The sequence below is a fragment of the Oncorhynchus mykiss genome, chromosome 25 (genome assembly GCF_057628025.1).
Source record: "Oncorhynchus mykiss isolate SJ-2025 chromosome 25, ASM5762802v1, whole genome shotgun sequence".
Lineage (NCBI taxonomy): Eukaryota > Metazoa > Chordata > Actinopteri > Salmoniformes > Salmonidae > Oncorhynchus > Oncorhynchus mykiss.
In genome coordinates, this window is record NC_143046.1 from 69,925,271 (window position 1) to 69,946,046 (window position 20,776).

At 40.1% G+C, this 20,776-nt stretch overlaps 2 protein-coding genes across 3 annotated transcripts in view; one reads left to right on the forward strand and one right to left on the reverse strand.

The window, feature by feature from the left end:
* eif4eb (eukaryotic translation initiation factor 4eb) lies at window positions 1-10,692 on the reverse strand. Its single transcript, XM_021585046.3, has 7 exons — window positions 10,503-10,692; window positions 3,057-3,160; window positions 2,382-2,477; window positions 2,138-2,201; window positions 1,853-1,966; window positions 1,560-1,699; window positions 1-1,355 (listed from the first exon to the last, which is right to left on the reverse strand). Exons 1-7 carry the CDS (start codon window positions 10,575-10,577, stop codon window positions 1,241-1,243), a joined length of 708 nt encoding a protein of 235 aa, XP_021440721.1. The 5' UTR covers window positions 10,578-10,692; the 3' UTR covers window positions 1-1,240.
* metap1 (methionyl aminopeptidase 1) overlaps window positions 10,612-20,776 on the forward strand; it is an 18,402-nt gene continuing 8,237 nt past the window's right edge. The window contains exons 1-5 of one of the 2 annotated variants that reach the window (XM_090220984.1): window positions 10,612-10,734; window positions 11,043-11,233; window positions 12,548-12,599; window positions 13,107-13,213; window positions 13,478-13,538. In XM_090220984.1, the coding sequence (XP_090077110.1) occupies window positions 11,120-11,233; window positions 12,548-12,599; window positions 13,107-13,213; window positions 13,478-13,538 (334 nt within the window). In that variant the 5' untranslated portion in view covers window positions 10,612-10,734; window positions 11,043-11,119. The remainder of the gene's footprint in view (window positions 10,735-11,042; window positions 11,234-12,547; window positions 12,600-13,106; window positions 13,214-13,477; window positions 13,539-20,776) is intronic. The other variant, XM_036962981.2, reaches the window with a different exon arrangement.

The window sequence follows — 20,776 nt, forward strand, 5'->3', positions numbered from 1 at the left end:
TCAAGTGTAAAACTCAGTTTATTAATGCATTGCAAATAAAATAACCAAATTCATAAAATATTGTATGAATGTTGAAGAGCGGTTATGAAAAGTAAGTAATAAGAATGAAACATGCCTGAAATAATGGCAACTCATACTTTTATGAAATGGGAAGTATTTGAAAGCTCTGATTTGGTGACATGACAATGTTATATGTTGCCATTGTTGTAGGCTGTCATGATATGCTGCAACCGGTGATATACTGTAGGTACTGTAGGTGTAGCTACTATAATATTTCTTATGGCTTTATACATTATTCAGCTCTACATGAAGTCCCTAGGGGCTACAGGATGGTTGTTTCTGGATGGGGCCAAAGAGCTATGGCAATTACAAGTGGCATAGAAAGAGATTATTTCCTGTTGGTTCCTGGGGTTGAAATGGCATATATTATATCATACTATATATAATATTATAAAAAATCATCCAAAGTCACAGAATAACTTTAAAGAATCATTAGTGCCGTTTCCATTGCAGGCAGAAGATCAAAACAAATCACTAAAAAATGTTAACTTTGCAAAAAAAGCATCACTGTAAGTCAAATGTAAGACCATTTCTAACAAGAAATGTACAAATAACAAAGTTGCAAAAAGTACTCCACAATATAAAAACAGATGCTATTGAATTGCAAACCCAAAGTTTTAATCATGTTAACACAGACTAATTGATTCATGACATGATCAAAAAGTCTTGATTACATCCACTTGAAGTTTAGGGCCATAGCACAGAACAACTCTAAAAATAGCTAAAAAGCGAATTGGTATAATAAATTAAAACGGCGTAACATAATTAAGGATAACAGCAATTACAATGCTGTATAAGGGCAGAGAAATGTTGACTTTTTAAATGTCAAATTAATTCCCTGCCATTAAATAAATCAACAAAATCATTTTCTTTATAAGAGCACTCTGAACATCTTACATTTCTATGAAAGGTATTCATTTGCGTTTTGAGGTTTGCATGTTCACCTGTGTGGCTATGGCAGGTGTCTTTGTGTGTGGGTTTCCAGAGAAAGTAGTGTGTCCGTGTTGTGAAAGTGTTTCCTGATTTTAGGTCCAGGACGGTTCTGTAGAAGTTTTTGTATATAGTCGTGAGTTTTTCCAAGATTGTGTCACGCAGTCATTGTAGCTATGTAAATAAATGCACCCACAAAGAAATGTAGTAGACCCCAAAAAATGTAATAGACAAGGCGCCTGGAGCATTTTCAGACCACAAACTTGTTTTTGGTGGTCGAGCCGCTCTTGGTGGAGGTGTCAGAGTGTGACTGGTAGCCAATGGTCATCTTCATGGGGATTCCCAAGCGCTCCTTATACACTCTCCTGTTGTCACACAGATGGCCATATTTGAAGGGAGGTGGTAGCAACAAACTTTTTGGTATTGGATCTTAGTAATTTAACCAAACCCAAAATAATTTACAAATACCAAGACTATACACTTTTTTGTAAATCAGCACATTTTCCCGAGTCCTGATCAAAGTTGGAGTGATAACTAACAAACATTGACTTCACATTGATCTAACTTACCCGATGTGTGTTATGGCTTCCCTGTTGTCAAAGTCTGCCGTCCAGATGGCGATTTTGTCTCCTTTCGAGCGAATATTGACTACTGCTCCGCACACTTCGTCACTATAGTCATCAAAAGTCTCCCCAACAAGGCAGAGAAGCTGGACAGGTGAAGTGTCAGGAAAAATATGGATCCACACATTAACATTTCAGTGGCATCACAGAATTCCTTAATCCAGCCACACAGGGAGAAGGTCAAGGTTGCATTTCATTCCAAATTGTCTGCACGCCCACACACACACACACAAACTCACGGTTTCTAGCCAGAAGCGGTCCAGGTCTTGTCTCCTCTGCTGCTTGCTGAGAGTGATCAGCCAGCGCCCTCCGCGCTTGTTCCGCTCATCCTCCCACATGGGCTCAATGCCATCCTGTCACACCAGAGGAGAGACACAGCTTTACTTGCATTAACAAGGCCATGGCTGAACAGTCCTAAACAACTTTCTTCCAGGTACAATTCTTAATTAAGTTGCAAAGATACTATGTAGTAACATGGAATAAAATTAGTTCCTTGTCTGCTTTTTGAAATGCAACAAACCTACCTTAAAGAGAGAGTAGTCGCATCCAGATATCAGATTGCTTGACAACTGAATATGATTATAGAGACTGAAATGACAAGATAATTTCGTAAGTACAATAGACAATTGCAGTGTATTATTGACAACTGAATGCTATCAAGATGATGAATGAAGACTAATTTTGGTATAATCTCAAATCATCCTTTTCATATTAATTCAACCCTTGTCATCACAAAACAAGATCAACTTTAGTCTTATTGATTCTTACGCCCAGAAATCTTCAACAGTGTCAAACGTGGAGATGAGGCAGAGGTTCGCCTGCCATGTTTTGGTCTTATCATTTTTGAAGAACCAAAGTGACCATCTGTTGGGCCAAAACAGAAATGGGATTTACATAAGGTAAACACTGGCTAATTAAACGCATGCTAAACAAATGTAATCAACAGCCCATAAGCCTCAAAGCAAATTAGGACCTTATGGATGATGGGGAAAACATTGACACAGTTCATTGCTTTGTGACATTCATTCAATGTAAAATCCTTAGGCAGTTCAACTGCGCTTGACTGCAATAAGAAAGGGCAATGCATGGTTGGTAATCACACACAGACAGCCTCAGCTTGTGGTGGTATGAACACTCATAAGCCAAAGTCACCTCTTTAGGTTTGGGTCATGATACTACCAATGTGAATTCACCATGCCTGAGACCTGGGGGGGCGCAAACTCAAAGTGGTAACACACAATATTGAATTGGTGCTTTGCATTGGCAGCTGTGCAACACTGCAAACGGATGGGATCTATGTAATACTTTACATCAGATGAATACCCACCACTCTTACAGAAAACAACTCCCCGGAGGCCTTTTGCAGGAAAAGTTTCCTTACCACGGAGCAGCAGCCTGTAATGAACAAGGGTTTTTAAAGAGCAGTAGCCTGGGTCAGCTTACTTGTTCTGGAGGGGGTGTTTGATATAGCTCTCAGGGTTCACTATCTCCTGACCAGTCTCTGCTTCTTCTCCTCCTTCAGCATGTTGGGGATTTAAATTTTTCTCCTAGTGGAAAACAATTAGAAAGAAGTAAGAAGCGTGATCTTGCAGGACTGTCATGCCTTGGGTCATTGTCATGTTTTTTTTGTAGTTTATTTTATACAAAGCTGGGTTGATAGTGAGTATAGGTAACAATCAATGAAACGTGATGTTTGAAAGCTTTTCCTCATGACCTCGGTTGGAAGTTTTTTTTGCAACATATTGTAATAAAAAAAAAAAACTTTATATAGACACTAATCACATAGATGGTCCAACATGATTTAAAATCAATGAAATAAACTGTTTGTTTTTGCTAGGGTGGAAATATGGACAAGCATAAACTTTTGCACCAGCCATAATGATTGGGCAAGTTGGTGAACTGTCTATCATCTAGATCTGGACAACAAAAGGGGGCTTAAAGCTTCCCCTCTTGGGTTCTTAGCTGAAGGTATAGACCACAGCTGGCTCCATGTGAACTACAATCCCGACCCTCTGTTTTAATGTTTAGAAACGTTATAATGCTCACTTGCAATACAAATTTGGAAACATAAAGCCCTTAACTTACACATCACACCAAAATAATTTCACAAATAGAAAATACACACCTCACCGGTTTTAACATAGTTCAAGCTGACAGTATTTTTCTGCCATTGTTCTTCCGTTACACACGTGTTCGAAGACATTTCAATTAGAGGTTGACCGATTAAATAGGGCAGACTTCAAGTTTTCATAACAATCGGTAATCTGCATTTTTGGACACCGATCATGGCAGATTACATTGCACTCCACGAGGAGACTGCATGGCAGGCTGACTACCTGTTATGCGAGTGCAGCAAGGAGCCAAGGTAAGGTGCTAGCAATAAACGTATCTTATAAAAAACAATCTTAACATAATCACTAGTGAACTACACATGGTTGATGATATTACTAGTTTATCTTCTTACAGCTGACATCCCGCTAACGGGATTGATATGACAACAGCCAGTGAAAGTGCAGGGCGCTAAATTCAAACAACAGAAATCTCATAATTAAATTTCCTCAAATATACAAGTATTTTACACCATTTTAAAGATAAACGTATTGTTAATCCCACAACAGTGTCAGATTTCAAAAAGGCTTTACGACAAAAGTACACCAAACGATTATGTTAGGTCAGCACCTAGTCACAGAAAAACAGCCATTTTTCAAAGAGAGGAGTCACAAAAGGCAGAAAGAGATAAAATTAATCACTAACCTTTGATGATCTTCATCAGATGACACTCATAGGACTTCATGTTACACAATACATGTATGTTTTGTTCGATAAAGTTCATATTTATATAAAAAAATCTCAGTTTACATTGGCGCGTTTTGTTCAGAAATGCATGGTCTCAAACAAACATCCGGTGAAAGTGCAGAGCCACATCAAATTACAGAAATACTCATCATAAACATTGATCTAATATACAAGTGTTTAACATACATTTAAAGATAAACTTCTCCTTAACCTCTCTAGGGTAGGTGAGACGCTAACGTCCCACCAGGCCAACATCCGGTGAAACTGCAGAGAGCTAACATTCTAAATACACCATTTGTTATAGTAAACATTCTTGTAAATACATGTATCTTACATCATTTAAAAGAGAAACATCTTAATCCAGCCGCTGTGTCAGATTTCAAAAACGCTTTACTGCGAAAGCAAACCATGCGATTTTCTGAGGACAGCTCCCCGCACACACAAGTATTACTAGCATTTTCCAACCAAGCATTAGTCACGAAAGTCAGAAATAACAATAAAATAAATTGCTTACCTTTGAAGATCTTCCTCTGGTGGCAAAGCCAAGTGTCCTGACTACACAGTGAACTACACAGTGAATGTTCGTTTTGTTTGATAACATCCATTTATATAGCCTAAGTCGAAACATTTGTAAACCGCTTGCGTCGTGATTTCCGTCTCATTCAACTTTGGACGAAGCGTTCGTGGTAATTACACACACTAAACAAATGGTTTCATTGCAATCCTCTGGTTGTTACTAACACAACTATACGTGATGGTTATTTTCCCGGGACGTATTGACCGAAACAAACCGATTTGAAGACACCAATCAATGACCTCATTGCGCATCAATGGTAGGACCGGTCTATCGTTGATTGACTGTATTTTGGCCCAATGATCATCTTGAAATCTAGCTTGGAAGATAGCCAATGAGCTGAGGTAAACGGCAATATGTAATGGTTATACGTTCGAAGACCAGCCTTTGTCGTAAACTCTGGCGTAAAAGAGGTTCATTCGCCATTGCAAATCTTACTTGACGGAGCCACAAGTGTTACGCATTGGAGTTCAAATTATGGCGAATAAATCAGAAAAAGCTAAAACAAAGTCTAGATATACAGATTTAAGCCAAATTATAGAGGAAATTGATAGAGAAAGCGAGTAAATTGTTATTTATATATATATATATATATATATATATATATATATATATATATATATATATATATTATTTTGGTGTGTGTTAGAATAGCATTTATGTATATAGTTCTTTCCTTCACAATGTATCACTGTACCAATTCGGCCACTTGGGTACATTTGGTTACATTTGTGGGGGACACCTGGATGACTTCATGCTCAATGTCATGTAGCTCGCTCATTTTTGAAGTTATCTGTCTAAAACTTTGCTCAGCTATTGTTGCCATCTTATGTTCTTCATTAAAATCATCCCCAGCATCCTATCTGTATGTTTGCCTGTTCTTGGTCATTTGTAAGATGATGCAGCAACAACAAAAAACGTATGTTTATTTATTTGTATTTTCTTCTACCAGATCTATTGTGTTATATTCTCCTTCATTCAATTCACATTTCCACAAAATTCGGAGTGTTTCTGGGGCGGCAGGGTAGCCTAGTGGTTAGAGCGTTGGACTAGTAACCGGAACAAGGTAAAAATCTGTCGTTCTGCCCCTGAACAGGCAGTTAACCCACTGTTCCTAGGCCGTGATTGAAAATAAGAATTTGTTCTTAACTGACTTGCCTAGTAAAATAAAGGTAAAAAAAACAATGATACCAAGAATATGCATATCCTTGCTTCTGGGCCTGAGCTACAGGCAGTTAGATTAGGGTACGTCTTTAGGCGGAAATTGAGAAGAAGGAGGGTACCCCAAAGAAGTTAATGCAACTGCTGTGTTAGATTTCAAAAAGGCTTTACGGCAAAAGCACACAACGCGATTATGTTAGGTCTGCGCCTAGCCACAAAAACCATACAGCCATTTTCCAGTCAAGGAGAGGGCTCAAAAAAGCATTAAAATTAACCACTTACCTTTGATGATCTTGATCTGGTGGCACTCCCAGGTCTCCATGTTATACAATAGATGTTTGTTTTGTTCGATAAGGTCCCTCTTTATGTCCAAAAACCTCAGTTTAGTTGGTGCGTTTAGTTCAGAAATCCAAAGGCACAATATGCGCACTCTCAACATCAAGATGAAAAGTCAAAAAAGTACAATAAAAGTTAGTAGAAACATGTTAAACGATGTTTCAAATCAATCCTCAGGTTGTTTTTGTCATAAATAATATTTCAACCGGACAAAAGCTTTGTCAATAGAAAAGGAGAAACAAGAAATGCGCGCTCCCAATCATGCGCAGGACTCATGGCGGGAATTTTACACTGGCCTCTCATTGAAAGTGCTGTATCTCCCTCATTTTTCAGAGTAAAAGCCTGAAACAATGCCTGAAGACTGGCCACGTGTAGAGGAAGCCATAGATATCGTGAACTGGGTCCTAAGTCTTTGTATAGTGGATAGGCTTTCAATGGAAAAACAGCCTTTCAAAATAATAGTACTTTCTGGTTGGATTTTCCTCAGGTTTTCGTCTGCCATATCAGTTCTCTTATACTCACAGACATTATTTTAACAGTTGTGGAAACTTTAAAGTGTTTTCTACCCAAATCTACTAATTATATGCATATCCTAGCTTCTGGGCCTAAGTAGCAGGCAGTTTAATTTGGGCACGCATTTCATCCAAAATTCTGAATGCTGCCCCATACCCTAGTGAAGTTAACCCACTGTTCCTGGCCCGTCATTGAAAATAAGAATTTGTTCTTAACTGACTTGCCTAGTAAAAAAAAAAATATATATATATATATATATAAAGATTTGGGAAACAATTGTATCAATTTTTGGGGGCTGGTACCCCAGTAGCTCAGCTACTTTAATAATTTCAGTGGTGCCTTTATTGTGCTTTGCCGTTTCCTTAACACTGAACAAGGCCATGTTTTGCAAGGCGTCTAGGTTGTCTGGGAGCCTTGCTTGCAGCTCCTTGCTTAAAGCAACAATGTAGTTGATGCACTGTCTCCGAATGACCTTTTCGTCCTCTGGCGCAAGACTGAGTTGGTACACCGTGCTCTCGAAAAGGTACCCAAGGTATGGTGATGGACTGAGATGTCCATCAATGGCATCCTTCAGGACCGCAATTTTTGCCATAGGGTTGACTACTCTGCTGAAAATTTATGTTAAGAGGTGTACCAGACTGTCCAAAAGCTTGACAGGATCTGTTTGTTCTCCCTCAACTGACTTCACTGCAACTTGTACTTCGGACAGGATTGATTTCAAGCATGTCAGATAGACATAGTTGGTCTTGTCCATGTGGTGGAGCACATACGCCATGTAGTAATGCTCACTGGCCTTGGTCAACTCAAAGTGGAGTTTCAGTTCTTCCCACTGGCTCAATCGATAGCCAACGTGTGGCACACACTTTGGTGCTCTGCAGGGGTTTCTGGCCACAATTAAATGGTGGCACACGCTGCTTTGTATGCCTCGCACCATTTTTGGGAAATCGAAAACCAGATGTAGGTTTCCCTGATTAAGTAATCAACACTCCTAGGGATGGTTTCTTTGGATACTGCACTGACAGCCAATTGTAAAGACTGGCACACACAGCTGATGAGTACCAAATTGGGCAATGCACATTCTTCCTTTAAATCTTGTGAACCCTGTTGTGCACCCCAGTCATCACGGACGCATTGTCAGTGCCAATACCCTGAAGATTCTCTTTTTTAAGGTTACACTTCTCAAGAAACTCAACTACCGCCTTTGCTATTGATCTGGCTTCACCCCATCCAATTCAACCAACCCGAAAAATGTGGACACAATGGTTATTTCTTTAGCTCTGAAATACCAAATCACCACACCCAGGTATTTCGAGACACTGACATCAGTGTACTCATCCAAAAGAAGACTGAACTTCTCATCCCCCAAATCTGATGTTACCCTTTTGAGAAAATAAGGAGCCAGTACTCCCCTAATCATTTCTGTGCACTTGCTGCGGTGCATTTGGAAGTTTGTTGCTGTCATAGAATCTGAAAAGGCAGCTTTGCAAGCCATACCTAAATGGTTGCATGCTAGCAGGGAACAATGCTCCGCAATGGCCATTGCCATAGTAGCTTCTACGCTTTTGCAGTTATCCACTTTCTTAACCAACTGTGGTAATGTAGACTGTGTTGTGGGGTTGTACGGTTTTGATTTATTTATTTATATGCTTTGCAGTAGCACAATGTTTATTGATGTCATACATTTTTGCAAGGATATCTGATTTGCAGTACGCACAGTATGCTCGACAATCATCCCCAATTACTGGCTTCAGCCACCCTTTAAATTCAGGTGCAGACTCCCACTCTTCTATACTTCTGGCTGTACAATTTTGATTGAGACATTATTGATGTTGTAAGTTCTGTTCAAGATCAAACATTCGTGACCAACTATATTCATTGGGTTTGTCTCGTCGAACACATACTACTGCTGCTGCAGTCAGCCAACCAGTGTTGCCAACTAATTTTCTGGGTAAGTTGCTAGAGGCAGGTTGATTTGTTGCTAAAAGACGTTGTGATGTCATTGCGTGATAACTTAAACTGCGTCATTACGTAGAATACACAATAACGTTACTCAAATTGACTGGCCATCTCAGCGAAAAATATGATTTGATTTGTTCAGGTACAGACTCCCACTTTTTTCTGTACAATTTTGATTGAAACTTGTTGATTGATGTTGTAAGTTCTGTTCAAGATCAAACTTTCGTGACCAACTATATTAATTGGGTTTGGCTCGTCATGATTTGCAATTTGCTGAAATTGCTGCTGTCCTGCTGCTGCCTGTGCACGAGCTGAGCGCCTGCTGCTGACGTCACTCACAATGCACTTTTGCAGACAGGCACGTGTGTTGTGACAGAAAGTGGTTTGTCATTTAGAGGGGAAATGCGTGCATTTTAGCGTTTGAGTCACTTTTCAAAAGTTGCAAATACATTTTTAAAAGTAGCTAAATTTGTTGCTAGGTGCTGAATGAAAAAAAAAGTTGCCAGGGTAGTCTGAAAATTGCTAAACTGGCATCACTGGACAGGTCTCATTGCCAAAAATGGCAACGCACATATTGTGACGTAGAACAAAAGGCAGGGAATAGAACGTTCGGAAGGCTAAAATGCCCTAAAATAAGGCCTGTTTTTTCGTGATTACTTAAACTACCGCAAGCAGCTGGGACATATGGTAATATTATTAAACTGGGCTCCACGGCGGATGCAATGAAAAAGCTTTTAATCAGAAAAAAAGCATTGTTAAATGTCATGTGTCCAGCCTACGATGGGGCAATTGGAGATCTAATTTGACTATTGAAACAATGTTGCAAATGTCGGAGAGACAGACAGCAACGTTTATACAAATCTCTGCTGTTAAACTAAATGTTAGTCTAAAAGCAATGTGAGATAATGTCAAGATGCTTTTTATAGTGGATATCAAGTTTATAATTTTCCTGGCTGGGCTGACGAGACAGTGAATTGCCCAGTCAGATGGATCAGAGTAAATAGGCATTTTAAGGTCATAGATTTAGCCGGTGGTAACTTGTGGAATAGACACCGGCTGGAATGCGTTTTTAATCAATCAGCATTCAGGATTAGACCCACCAGTTGTATATTACCTGTATAGCGCACTGTGATTTTATTAGGAAACCAGCTAGAGATAGCTAGCCTGAAGTGGGATAAAAAGTCCCAAGAAAGCACAAGCTGACAACTACCTAGCGAGTTATACCATGTTTAGTGCACTACTTATTTTATTAAAACATTTATGACCGAGCATATTTAACAGCTGTCACACCGTTTACCGAGCTTGGTAGCAAGCCAGATACTAGCTATTATTAAGGCTATTCACATAACCTAGCGAACATTCCCCTCTCACTTTGCCATGCTTCTTGGGTCGTGGCACAAAAAGTTTCTACAACCGAAAATATGACCATAAACATGCATTTAATTCTAAGTTATTAGATTTCAGCTACTAATACCATATTTGGAGTATTAGTGTATATTTTTAGGAAACGGATTCCAACTTCATTAAATATTTTGGCCGGTAAAGGTACTCACCGGTTCCGCGGTCGCCATCTTATGATTCTTCGCGTAAACGTTGACATTCATTGGACTGACTTGGGGTGTAATCATTAGTCCAAACAGTTGCAAACAGTTTCGTTTTGCAACGAAAGCGATAGTTTCTTTTGAATGAATTCAGGTAGCTCCCTCCCGGGTTCGTTCCGTTTAGTTCTATTTGGTTCCTAGTGAATCCACCCCGTTCAACGTGACAGGTCCTCTTTGGGCATAGGTTAAAAAAAAAAGTTTATTGAAATAAGTAATTTAAATATTATTTGCCTACATTTTATTAGTGTAATTGTCAATTAAACACGTAATAATAGTCATAAAAGAGGTGGATAAAAAAATGTAATATAAATATAATTGTATTGTGTAAACTAATCAGATATGCTATTACTCGTGCGCACTGTCAATACACAATCGTATTGTAAACGCTAACTATTTTTTATGGTGAACACACAAATATACTTTATTTCAGCATATAAAATAGCTAGCCAAGGTCAGAACTACATGTTGAATTTCTCATAATTATGTGCACAGGCAGCGCTCGCGAGGTTCTCTCCAGCTGACAGATCGTCCAGTCCACTCCCCAGTCTCCACCCCTCCAGACTGCAGGCATGGCGGCTATCGAGGCTCGGGAATGCGAAACTGAAGGCTGTAGCAGCAAGGCCAAACTTCAATGTCCAACCTGCATCAAGCTCGGGATCCAAGGCTCATACTTCTGCTCTCAGGTAACATTCATTTTCTAATTCATTCAGTTAGAGAGGGGTCTGACATGATACACAGCGGCCCAGCAATACATAATTCATCACGAGGTAACATAACGGCCCTGATTGAGTTTCCTCACACACCCCTTTAGCTAGCCTAGCACATGAAGCTAACTTACAAACAATTTTCTGCATAAAACCCTAACGTTAGCTAAAAAGTAACGGTTTGCAAATAGATTATCTAGGAGGTCAACAACTAATGTTATAATCATGTATGAAAAATGCTTGTTAAAGTTGTCTTTATGGGTTTACTAGTAAGTTAGTTGCTAGCTAGCTACTAGCTAACGTTAAGTCTGTGTTTGTTCATCTGAACATCAAGTTTGCGAAGTCTAGCAAATTAACGTTAGCTGGCTAGATAGCTCTTCCTTGTTTGGCTATTTAACCATTTAATTCATTTTAACAAACAATGTCATTGAGCAAGTTAGGCTAACTGAGGCATGCGTTCAACACGCTGATGTGACGTTAACTAGCTATATTCATTCATTTGATTTATCTGCCCCTGGCCTGGCTGTAAACCACCTGTGGCTTGCTTGTGTGAAACGTTGAGCAACTTTGAACGTTAAATGAATGCATACCATTACCAATGGGTAACTAAGGGTATGTTAGAATGGGATACGATCATTGAAATTGCCAAGGATGCAGGGGCCAAGTGGCAGTTTAGCTGTGTACCACTAGAGATAAGGATAAAAGGCAGTGTAATTAGTTTTAAGCTTAAACTTCTCTGGCAGTGTAGGCCTAGATTCATTTTTGTCTGATACAGATGGGTAGGTGGATCTGCTGCGACGTTCCACACAGGTAGCTCTGTCAGGGCCTCTATCCCACCCAGAGCCATGAGGCTAGTTGCATTCCAAGGGATATTTTAACCCCACTACTCTCTCCTTATTCTATTGGTCATAAAAAAAATCCATTCATTGAACAACCAAGAGATTAGTCATGGTCAAATGGCCATTGACCTAGTTTTGAAAGAAAGTTATATCTTAGCCTTGTATGTCTTACCAGTTCGACTAGCCTAAATGGCAGCGTTCCTCAATGACACTGTTGGAAACTAAAGTGGCTTATGTCATGTGTGAAATTCAGAGCTCATTGGTTTCACTCCATCTGCCTTTAATATTGAGCAGGGATGCACAACTCCCAGTTAATTAGAGGAATTGATGAGGAATTGATTCCGCAATTAGGGCCAGTGAAAAACCAACAATCAGCAGACACTGCTGCCATTAACACCTGTACACCCCTGGTGTACTGAGTCATGTATTTCTCTCCCCATGTCCTCTCATTCAGGAGTGCTTCAAAGGGAGCTGGGCCACTCACAAGCAGCTGCACAAAAAAGCAAGTATGTATCCTCAGCAATATTCTATCACATAGGCTTACTCCCTTCCAAATCATTTTTCAAATAGACAGAAATGTCCCTTCATGGCGTTTGTCATTGTTCCCATTCTTACATATCATCTGAAAGCATAGAATAGGTGAAAGCCCACATAATTGCCCAAACTTTTCCATCCTCTATTTTTTATGGTGGAATAGAGCAATGGTGTAGCCATTCAAAATGGATGATACACTGCAATCAGTACAAGCCATTAGAGCAGGGGCGGACAACCTGAGAGGGCAGCAACACAACTGATTGAACTAAACAATGTCACCATTAAAGGCAATTATTTATTTTGTTAGTAGATTTGGGCATTTTACTGCTTGGCTGGAACAAAAACGTGTACCCACACTTGGCCCTCGTAGGCTAAGCGTGCCCACCCCTGCCTTAGATGTTCACGTATACACTCAAGACTAACTGTGATCTTTCACAATGGTGCCAAATCAGATGACCTAAATTACATTGTTTTTGCAGAGGAGGATAACCAGGATGAGGCAAAGAACTGCGTGGAGACCGACACCAACACAGACCCATGGCCTGGCTACCGCTACACGGGCAGACTACGCCCTCACTACCCACTCGTAAGAACACCTTTCTGGTACATTTCTAAATGGTGCTAATGTGCTGATATGAGCTTTTATGTAGGATATTTTTTTCTTGGCTACATAGTAGTTCATCTAATGTCCACATAACATGATTAATAGATGTAAACCACACAAGCTTTGTGTAAGTTTACTCATTAGCTCCCGGGAGCTGTGTAATCATGTCTGTAATCGCTCTTCTTGTTGGTTGCTTCTGTGAGCTCCATATAATCAATCTCTGTTGTCATTGGTTCCCCCATGTAGACTCCGATGAGGACTGTCCCCAGTGACATCCAAAGACCTGACTATGCTGATCATCCACTAGGTAACGCTACACCTCTTAGACTGAAACAGCCTTCAGTTGCTTTTAATTGTTATGAAATCCTTTGGTGTCTATTTGGAAAATCTTCCCAAAGCTAGTATTATTTGTTGTGAGTTGTGTTGATATTGAAACATTTACACTTTATCCAAGTCAAATTTACACTGTCAATATTAGAGGTCAGCCGATTATGATTTTTCAACGCCGATACCGAATATTGGAGGACCAAATATGCCGATACCAATTAATCGGCCAATTTTTTTATATATATTAGAAATAATGACAATTACAACAATACTGAATGAACAATGAACACTTATTTTAACTGCATATATACATAAAATCAATTTAGTCTCAAATAAATAATGAAACATGCTCAATTTGGTTGAAATATTTCAAAAACCGTGTTGGAGAAGAAAGTAAAAGTGCAATCAATATGTGCCATGTAAAAAAGCTAACGTTTAAGTTCCTTGCTCAGAACATATGAAAGCTGGTGGTTCAATATTCCCAGTAAAGAAATGTTAGGCTGCTGTTATTATAGGAATTATGACGTGTCAACTATTTCTCTCTACCATTTGTATTTCATATACCTTTGACTATTGGATGTTCTAATAGGCACTTTAATATTGCCAGCCTAATCTCAGGAGTTGATATGCTTGAAGTCATAAACAGAGCTGTGATCAAGCATTGCTAAGAGCTGCTGGCAAACACAGTAAGCATTCATTCAAACATTACGAGCCTGCTGCTTCCTACCACCACTCAGTCAGACTGCTCTATCAAATCATAGTTAATTATAATGAACACAGAAATACGAGCCTTTGGTCATTAATATGGTCAAATCCGGAAACTATAATTTAGAAAATAGAACTAGTATTCTTTCAGTGAAATACGGAACCGTTCCGTATTTTGTCAAACGGGTGTCAACCCGAAGTCTAAATATTGCTGTTACATTGCACAACCTTCAATGTTATGTCATAATTTTGTAAAATTCTGGCAAAATTAGTTAGTAACGAGCCAGGCGGCCCAAACTGTTGCATATACCCTGACTCTGCGTACAATAAATTCAAGAGAAGTGACGCAATTTCCCTAGTTAATATTGCCCGCTAACATGATTTTCTTAACTAAATATGCAGGTTTAAAAAACGATACTTCTGTGTATTGATTTTAAGAAAGGCAAAAGATGTTTATGGTTGGGTACATTCACGCAATGATTGTGCTTTTTTTGTGAATGTGCCTTTGTTAAATCATCCCCCGTTTGGCGAAGTAGGCTGTGATTCGATGATAAATTAACAGGCACCGCATTGATAATATGCAGGACAAGCTAGTTAACCTAGTAATATCAACTATGTGTAGTTAACTAGTGATTCTGTTAAGATTGATTGTTTTCATAAGATAAGTTTAATGCTAGCTAGCAACCTACCTTGGCTCCTTGCTGCACTCGCGTAACAGGTTGTCAGCCTGCCACGCAGTTTCCTCGTGGAATGCAATGTAATCTGCCATAATCGGCATCCAAAAATGCTGATTACTGATTGTTATGGAAACGTGAAATCGGCCCTAATTAACCGGCCATGCCGATTAATCGGTCGACCTCTAGTCAATACCCAGTACTATACCTAGAAAGTGTTGTCGTGAAACCATCATTTTGACTTCGATACCAGGTTTTGTATCACAATACTCAATACCATCACAATACTCGAAACAAAAAATGATACCATGGGTGACCTACCGGGGAACAGTGGGTTCGCTGCCTTGTTCAGGGGCAGAACGACCGATTTTTACCTTGTCAACTCAGGGATTCGATCCAGCAATCTTTCGGGTTACTGGCCCAACGCTCTAACCACTAGGCTACCTGCTGCCCCAATATCATTACATTCAATGTTTTTTTTACGTCAACATTTTTCAGACAGCCATGGAACAATTATACATTCATACAATTAATTGTACTTTGTTTTTACCAATCTAACAAGATGGTATATCTCTTATCAAGATGTATGTAGCCTATATACAGGTGAATGCATATTCAATAGGACTGTGCATGCATTGCGTTATTGAGCTTGTGCTGGGGGTTACAGATGACAATGTTTCCCTTCGATTTGTGACTTATTTTTATCAACAATATTTGCGTAGAAGTTTATTTTTTAATTTTATTTTTAACCCCTTTTTCTCCCCAATTTCGTGGTATCCAATTGTTTTAGTAGCTACTATCTTGTCTCATCGCTACAACTCCCGTACGGGCTCGGGAGAGACGAAGGTTGAAAGTCATGCGTCCTCCGATACACAACCCAACCAAGCTGCACTGCTTCTTACCACAACGCGCATCCAACCCGGAAGCCAGCCGCACCAATGTGTCGGAGGAAACACCGTGCACCTGGCAACCTTGGTTAGTGCGCGTCCTGGCCCCCCACAGGAGTCGCTGGTGCGCGATGAGACAAGGACATCCCTACCTGCCAAACCCTCCCTAACCCGGACGACGCTAGGCCAATTGTGCGTCGCCCCACGGACCTCCCGGTCGCGGCCGGCTGCGACAGAGCCTGGGCGCGAACCTAGAGTCTCTGATGGCACAGTCTGCCTACAGGCAAAGTCTGCCTATAAAGCTGGAAGCTACTGATATCTTCTTGCGTTGTAAAGTGTTCAAGCTTGTATGAACATTGTTTTGCGAACAGTAATTAACAGTTTCAACATTTCTACATGCAGTGTTGCATTATTCAAGTGTGTTAACTTCAGTGCGGCATGAGTGGGGAGCTAACATGATGCAGCCTAGACTCCCAGTAAGTGGAGAAAGCACAGTGCGCACTTTAATAAGAGGTCGGCTGCGCTGATTAACAGACTTGTTCCGTGAGACACATTTGACAGAAGTGCCCAAAGTAAAGACAAATCTAGTGCCAAACCGTTTTTCATGATCTAGTATCAAAAAAGACCGGAACAACGCTTCCCAGAAAAGTATTGTTTCTATGTTTAACATCTCACCTGACATACAATATCAGTCATAGAAAATGGGTTACTAGATTCCACTAAAGCTGGTTATTCATGGTGTAACCATGGGAACCTCTAGGCTGAGCATCCATTCTGTCCATAAATTCATAGTGTTTGGTTCTAGGAGCGTTTAGAGCGCACACTGGATGCTCTGGCTGAGGAGTAGGGTTGATCTGAGCGTTCTGATATCACAATGGCGGTCAAGCACCCAAGCTAACATTAAGTAGCTTGCTAGCTACTTCGAGACACAAATGAGAGAACACATCACTTTGACCACCATAGCTGATTAGGCTGTTTTAATGTTATCTAGAATGTTGGTGACTAACTGTGCTGCTGGAAACAATGTTTTTTTTGCGGACATTTACTGACACCAGTCAACAATGGGTGTTGCGTGTTCGTAAATTCATAAACTATTCTACACTCAAACACGAGTCCTCTGAAATCAGAGTGAATTTTACGAACGCACCATCTGACTGCTGATTCAGGGTGTGGATTCGACTCCAAAATAATAGATTCCTTGACTCCCATTTCTGGGGCTGCGGTCCAAATACTTAATACACACCCTCGCATTACGGGGAATCCCCATCGCCATCTTGGACGGTGATCCAAATGATTAGCCAAGCAAGGGAAATTTGCAACGTAAGCCCCTCAGTCCTTGTTTTTAGTTGGCTTTGCGAGTGTGCAATTATGTTCACTCCGGGGCCTGAAACTCCCCATAATTCCGTTTACAACGATTGTACACCCGCTAAGAAAAGTCTGCGAAAACTTAAACAACATCAATAGAGAAGTCAACATACAAGTGTAAGTTAAAACCAATGCAAATAAATTAGAAATTGTGCTTCTAATGCACTGAGCTATACTACACGCAACAGCCCGAACACACATTAGCGTTTTTCATAGCGAAGAGAAAGAGGAGCAAAGGAGAGGGGCAGACAGACAGTCAGAACCACGCGCGTAGGCTATCTCTTGGAAATCTATCTGCCTAAATTCACCAAAAGTATATATTAGGCTATTAATGGCTAAACTATTCTTCATAGCGCCAGTGAATTGAAGTTGAACATCAGTTTAATTAGGCCTTCGTCATCAGATCAGTCTGACATTTTAGTTGCAGCCCCATCTAGGGTTGCACATTTTATTCAGAGGTAGAAACTTTCCATGGGAATTAACAGGAATATACAGCAATTAATATTAATACCTTTTAAATGTAGATGTGTGTTGCATTAGATATATTTATCATATGAAGACGACAACATAACTTTTACCTTATAACAATTGCACATGATTAAATCCTCACAATAGCAATTTAGTTCCGAATTGAACTTTAATTAATTGAGTTGGCTCTTGACATGGGATGATTTCCCTGAACAACAAAAGGGAATATTGAATGATCCATCGCATGTCCCAAAAAAGTTTTCAACATCTGTAAAATGATAGTCGAGAAGCTAACGCTTTGGTTGTCTTCTCAGGCTTCCATGTCTTCTCCCTGGACCTCCTCAATGTCCACCTCTTGGACATCAGACTCTGAGGCCTCATCTTCACTGTCATTTTCCAACCTTGTTGAGGATGGCTCGTTGTCAGGCTCAGAAAGCCTCATTTGCCCGGATGGCCACCAATTGTTCAACCCTTATATTGTTCACCCTGTTGCGTGCTTTGGTGTGTGTGTTCCCAAACAAGGACCAGTTGCGCTCTGAGGGGGTGGGATTTTGAGGATGATGGAGGAAACAAGGGAAAGAGCCTCAGATGCACAAAGTCTCTTCCACCAGGTGATTGATGAGATATGTTGGCATGACTGCCATATTGCATCTCCATCCCAAAGCCCTTGCCTGGAACTGTACTTCGCCAGACTGCCAAGAACCTTGCTCTCGTCCAGGCCAAGGGGGTGAGAGACAGTAGTGATGACACCATGGGCCTTGTTGATCTCTGCACCAGACAGGATGCTCTTCCCAGCATACTTTGGGTCCAACATGTACGCTGCGGCGTGTATGGTCTTCAGGCAGAAATCTTCACGCCTTTTGATGCATTTCAGAACTGCAGTTTCCTCTGCTTGGAGCAACAGTGAAGTGGGCAGGGCAGTACGGATTTCTTCTTACATCTGCAAGCAGAGTCTGAACATCAGACAGGATGGCATTGTCTTCCTCAATCCGTGCAGTGGCTACTGCTACTGGTTTCAGGACTTTCAGGCTGCTTACCACTCTCAAAATGCATCATCCAGGAGGATCCTCTTGATGGGTTTGTCCATATCGACAGACTGTGATATGGCCATTTCTTGGAGAGACTCCTTCCCCTCCAGGAGGCTATCAAACATGATAACACCACCCCAACGGGTGTTGCTGGGCAGCTTCAATGTGGGGCTATTATTATTCTCACTTTGCTTGGTGAGGTAGATTGCTGCTATAACTTGATGACCCTTCACATACTTAACCATTTCCAAGGCTCTCTTGTAGAGTGTATTCATTGTTTTCAGTGCCATGATGTCCTTGAGGTTCAGATTCAAGGAGATGTAGTTCATTATTCCTTGCCCACAAACATTCAACCACCCATCAGAGATGATTGCAATACAGTCTGCTTTCTCTATGACTTGCTTGACCTTCATTTGAACTCTTTTGAATTCTGTATCCAGCAAATTAGTAAATCAAGCATGTCTGGATGGGGGGGTGTATGCTGGGTGAAGAACATTGAGAAATCTCTTCCAGTACACGTTGCCTGTGAGCATCAGCGGTGAACCAGTTGCATATACAGCTCGAGCAAGACATCCATCAGCATTTCTCTGACCATGTTCTTCCATTGAGTCAAAAAAAAGTCTGATTTCAGGAGGACCACGAGCTGTTATCGATAAGGTGTCTGATTCATCATTTTCACCTCAAATAGAAGTAGAGGGACTTTTGTCAGAGGTTGCTTGTTGTGAGCGCTTAGCGAACTTTATGCACTTGGCCAGATGATTCTGCATCTTTGTTGCATTCTTCACATATGATTTGGCACAGTATTTGCAAAGGTACACAGCTTTTCCTTCTACATTAGCTGCAGTGAAATGTCTCCACACATCAGATTGTGCCCGTGGCATTTTCCTGTAAAGATTTGAAGAAAATGAGTTAAAAAAATAAAAATAAAATTCTGTGTACAGATAAATAGTTAAGCAGTTAGATTAAACTCCTTTGTAAGATACATGTTTTAAAATGGAACATGTATGGAAACAGGTGAATTAACACTCAGTTAGCAGGCTCAAGCAAGCTAAAATCCACATGGTAGCAAAAACTAACTAGCAGGAATTGTTAGAAATGATTTAAACACGCTTTGCTGTAGGCTACTATTTACTAGTTAACAAAAAATAATGTATGTCAGAAAATATATTCACCCCACCCAGTATTGTAATCAAAACTTACCAGAAAGCATGTAGTCCTTGACTCAGACAGTGTAGTAGTGTGGGCGTAATAGCATCTCATTGGTGTGCAAGATCTTGAGAATCAGCTGTGATAGAAGAATGCACTGTGCATGTATAGGGTTGCAATTCCATTGAATTGGGGATAGTTTAAACAAAATGACACAAGACATTGCCTTGTGTATCCCACAATAAAGGTTCACTGTTATAAGCTAAGTTTTTGATGAATTTAAGCTAAATTTAAGCTAAATTCCTGCATGCACAGTGCATTCTAACTTCTCATGGAAAATGTACTCAAAATTCCTGAAATTGACCAGAAAGTTTCCGAACCTTTGCAACCCTAGCCACATTGTGTAAGGCCAGCCAAAAGAGCGCCATTTTGCTGGTGATTTCAATGTTGGAACATGATATGATGGGAACTCCATGCATTAATTTAGCTATGATCCCACAACCTTTCTAAAGATGCAATAAGTACTCTCATTTCGACTTGTGTTACAATACCTACACTACCGTTCAAAAGTTTGGCATCACTTCGAAATGTCCTTGTTTTTGAAAGAATAGCAAAAAATGTTGTCCATTAAAATAACATCAAATTGATCAGATGTACAGTGTAGACGTTATTAATGTTGTAAATGACTTTTGCTCCATATACACAACTAGTCTAAAGAAGGCCAGTTTTATTGCTTCTTTAGTCAGTACAACAGTTTTCAACAAAATTGCAAAAGGGTTTTATAATGATCAATTAGTCATTTATAATGATAAACTTGGATTAGCTAACAACATGCCATTGGAACACAGGAGTGAAGGTTGCTGATAATGGGACTGTACGCCTATGTAGATATTCCATAAAAAATCTGCTGTTTCCAGCTACAATAGTAATTTACTACATTAACAA

Excerpts from the sequence above, each read along its gene's own strand:
- eif4eb (XM_021585046.3), bottom strand. The coding sequence starts at position 10,577 with ATGATTACACCCCAAGTCAGTCCAATGAATGTCAACGTTTACGCGAAG. Across the intron at positions 2,202-2,381 it reads ACTGTTGAAGATTTCTGGGC|TCTCTATAATCATATTCAGT; the intron begins GTAAGAATCAAT and ends TTGTCATTTCAG. Across the intron at positions 1,967-2,137 it reads GCGACTACTCTCTCTTTAAG|GATGGCATTGAGCCCATGTG; the intron begins GTAGGTTTGTTG and ends CTGGTGTGACAG.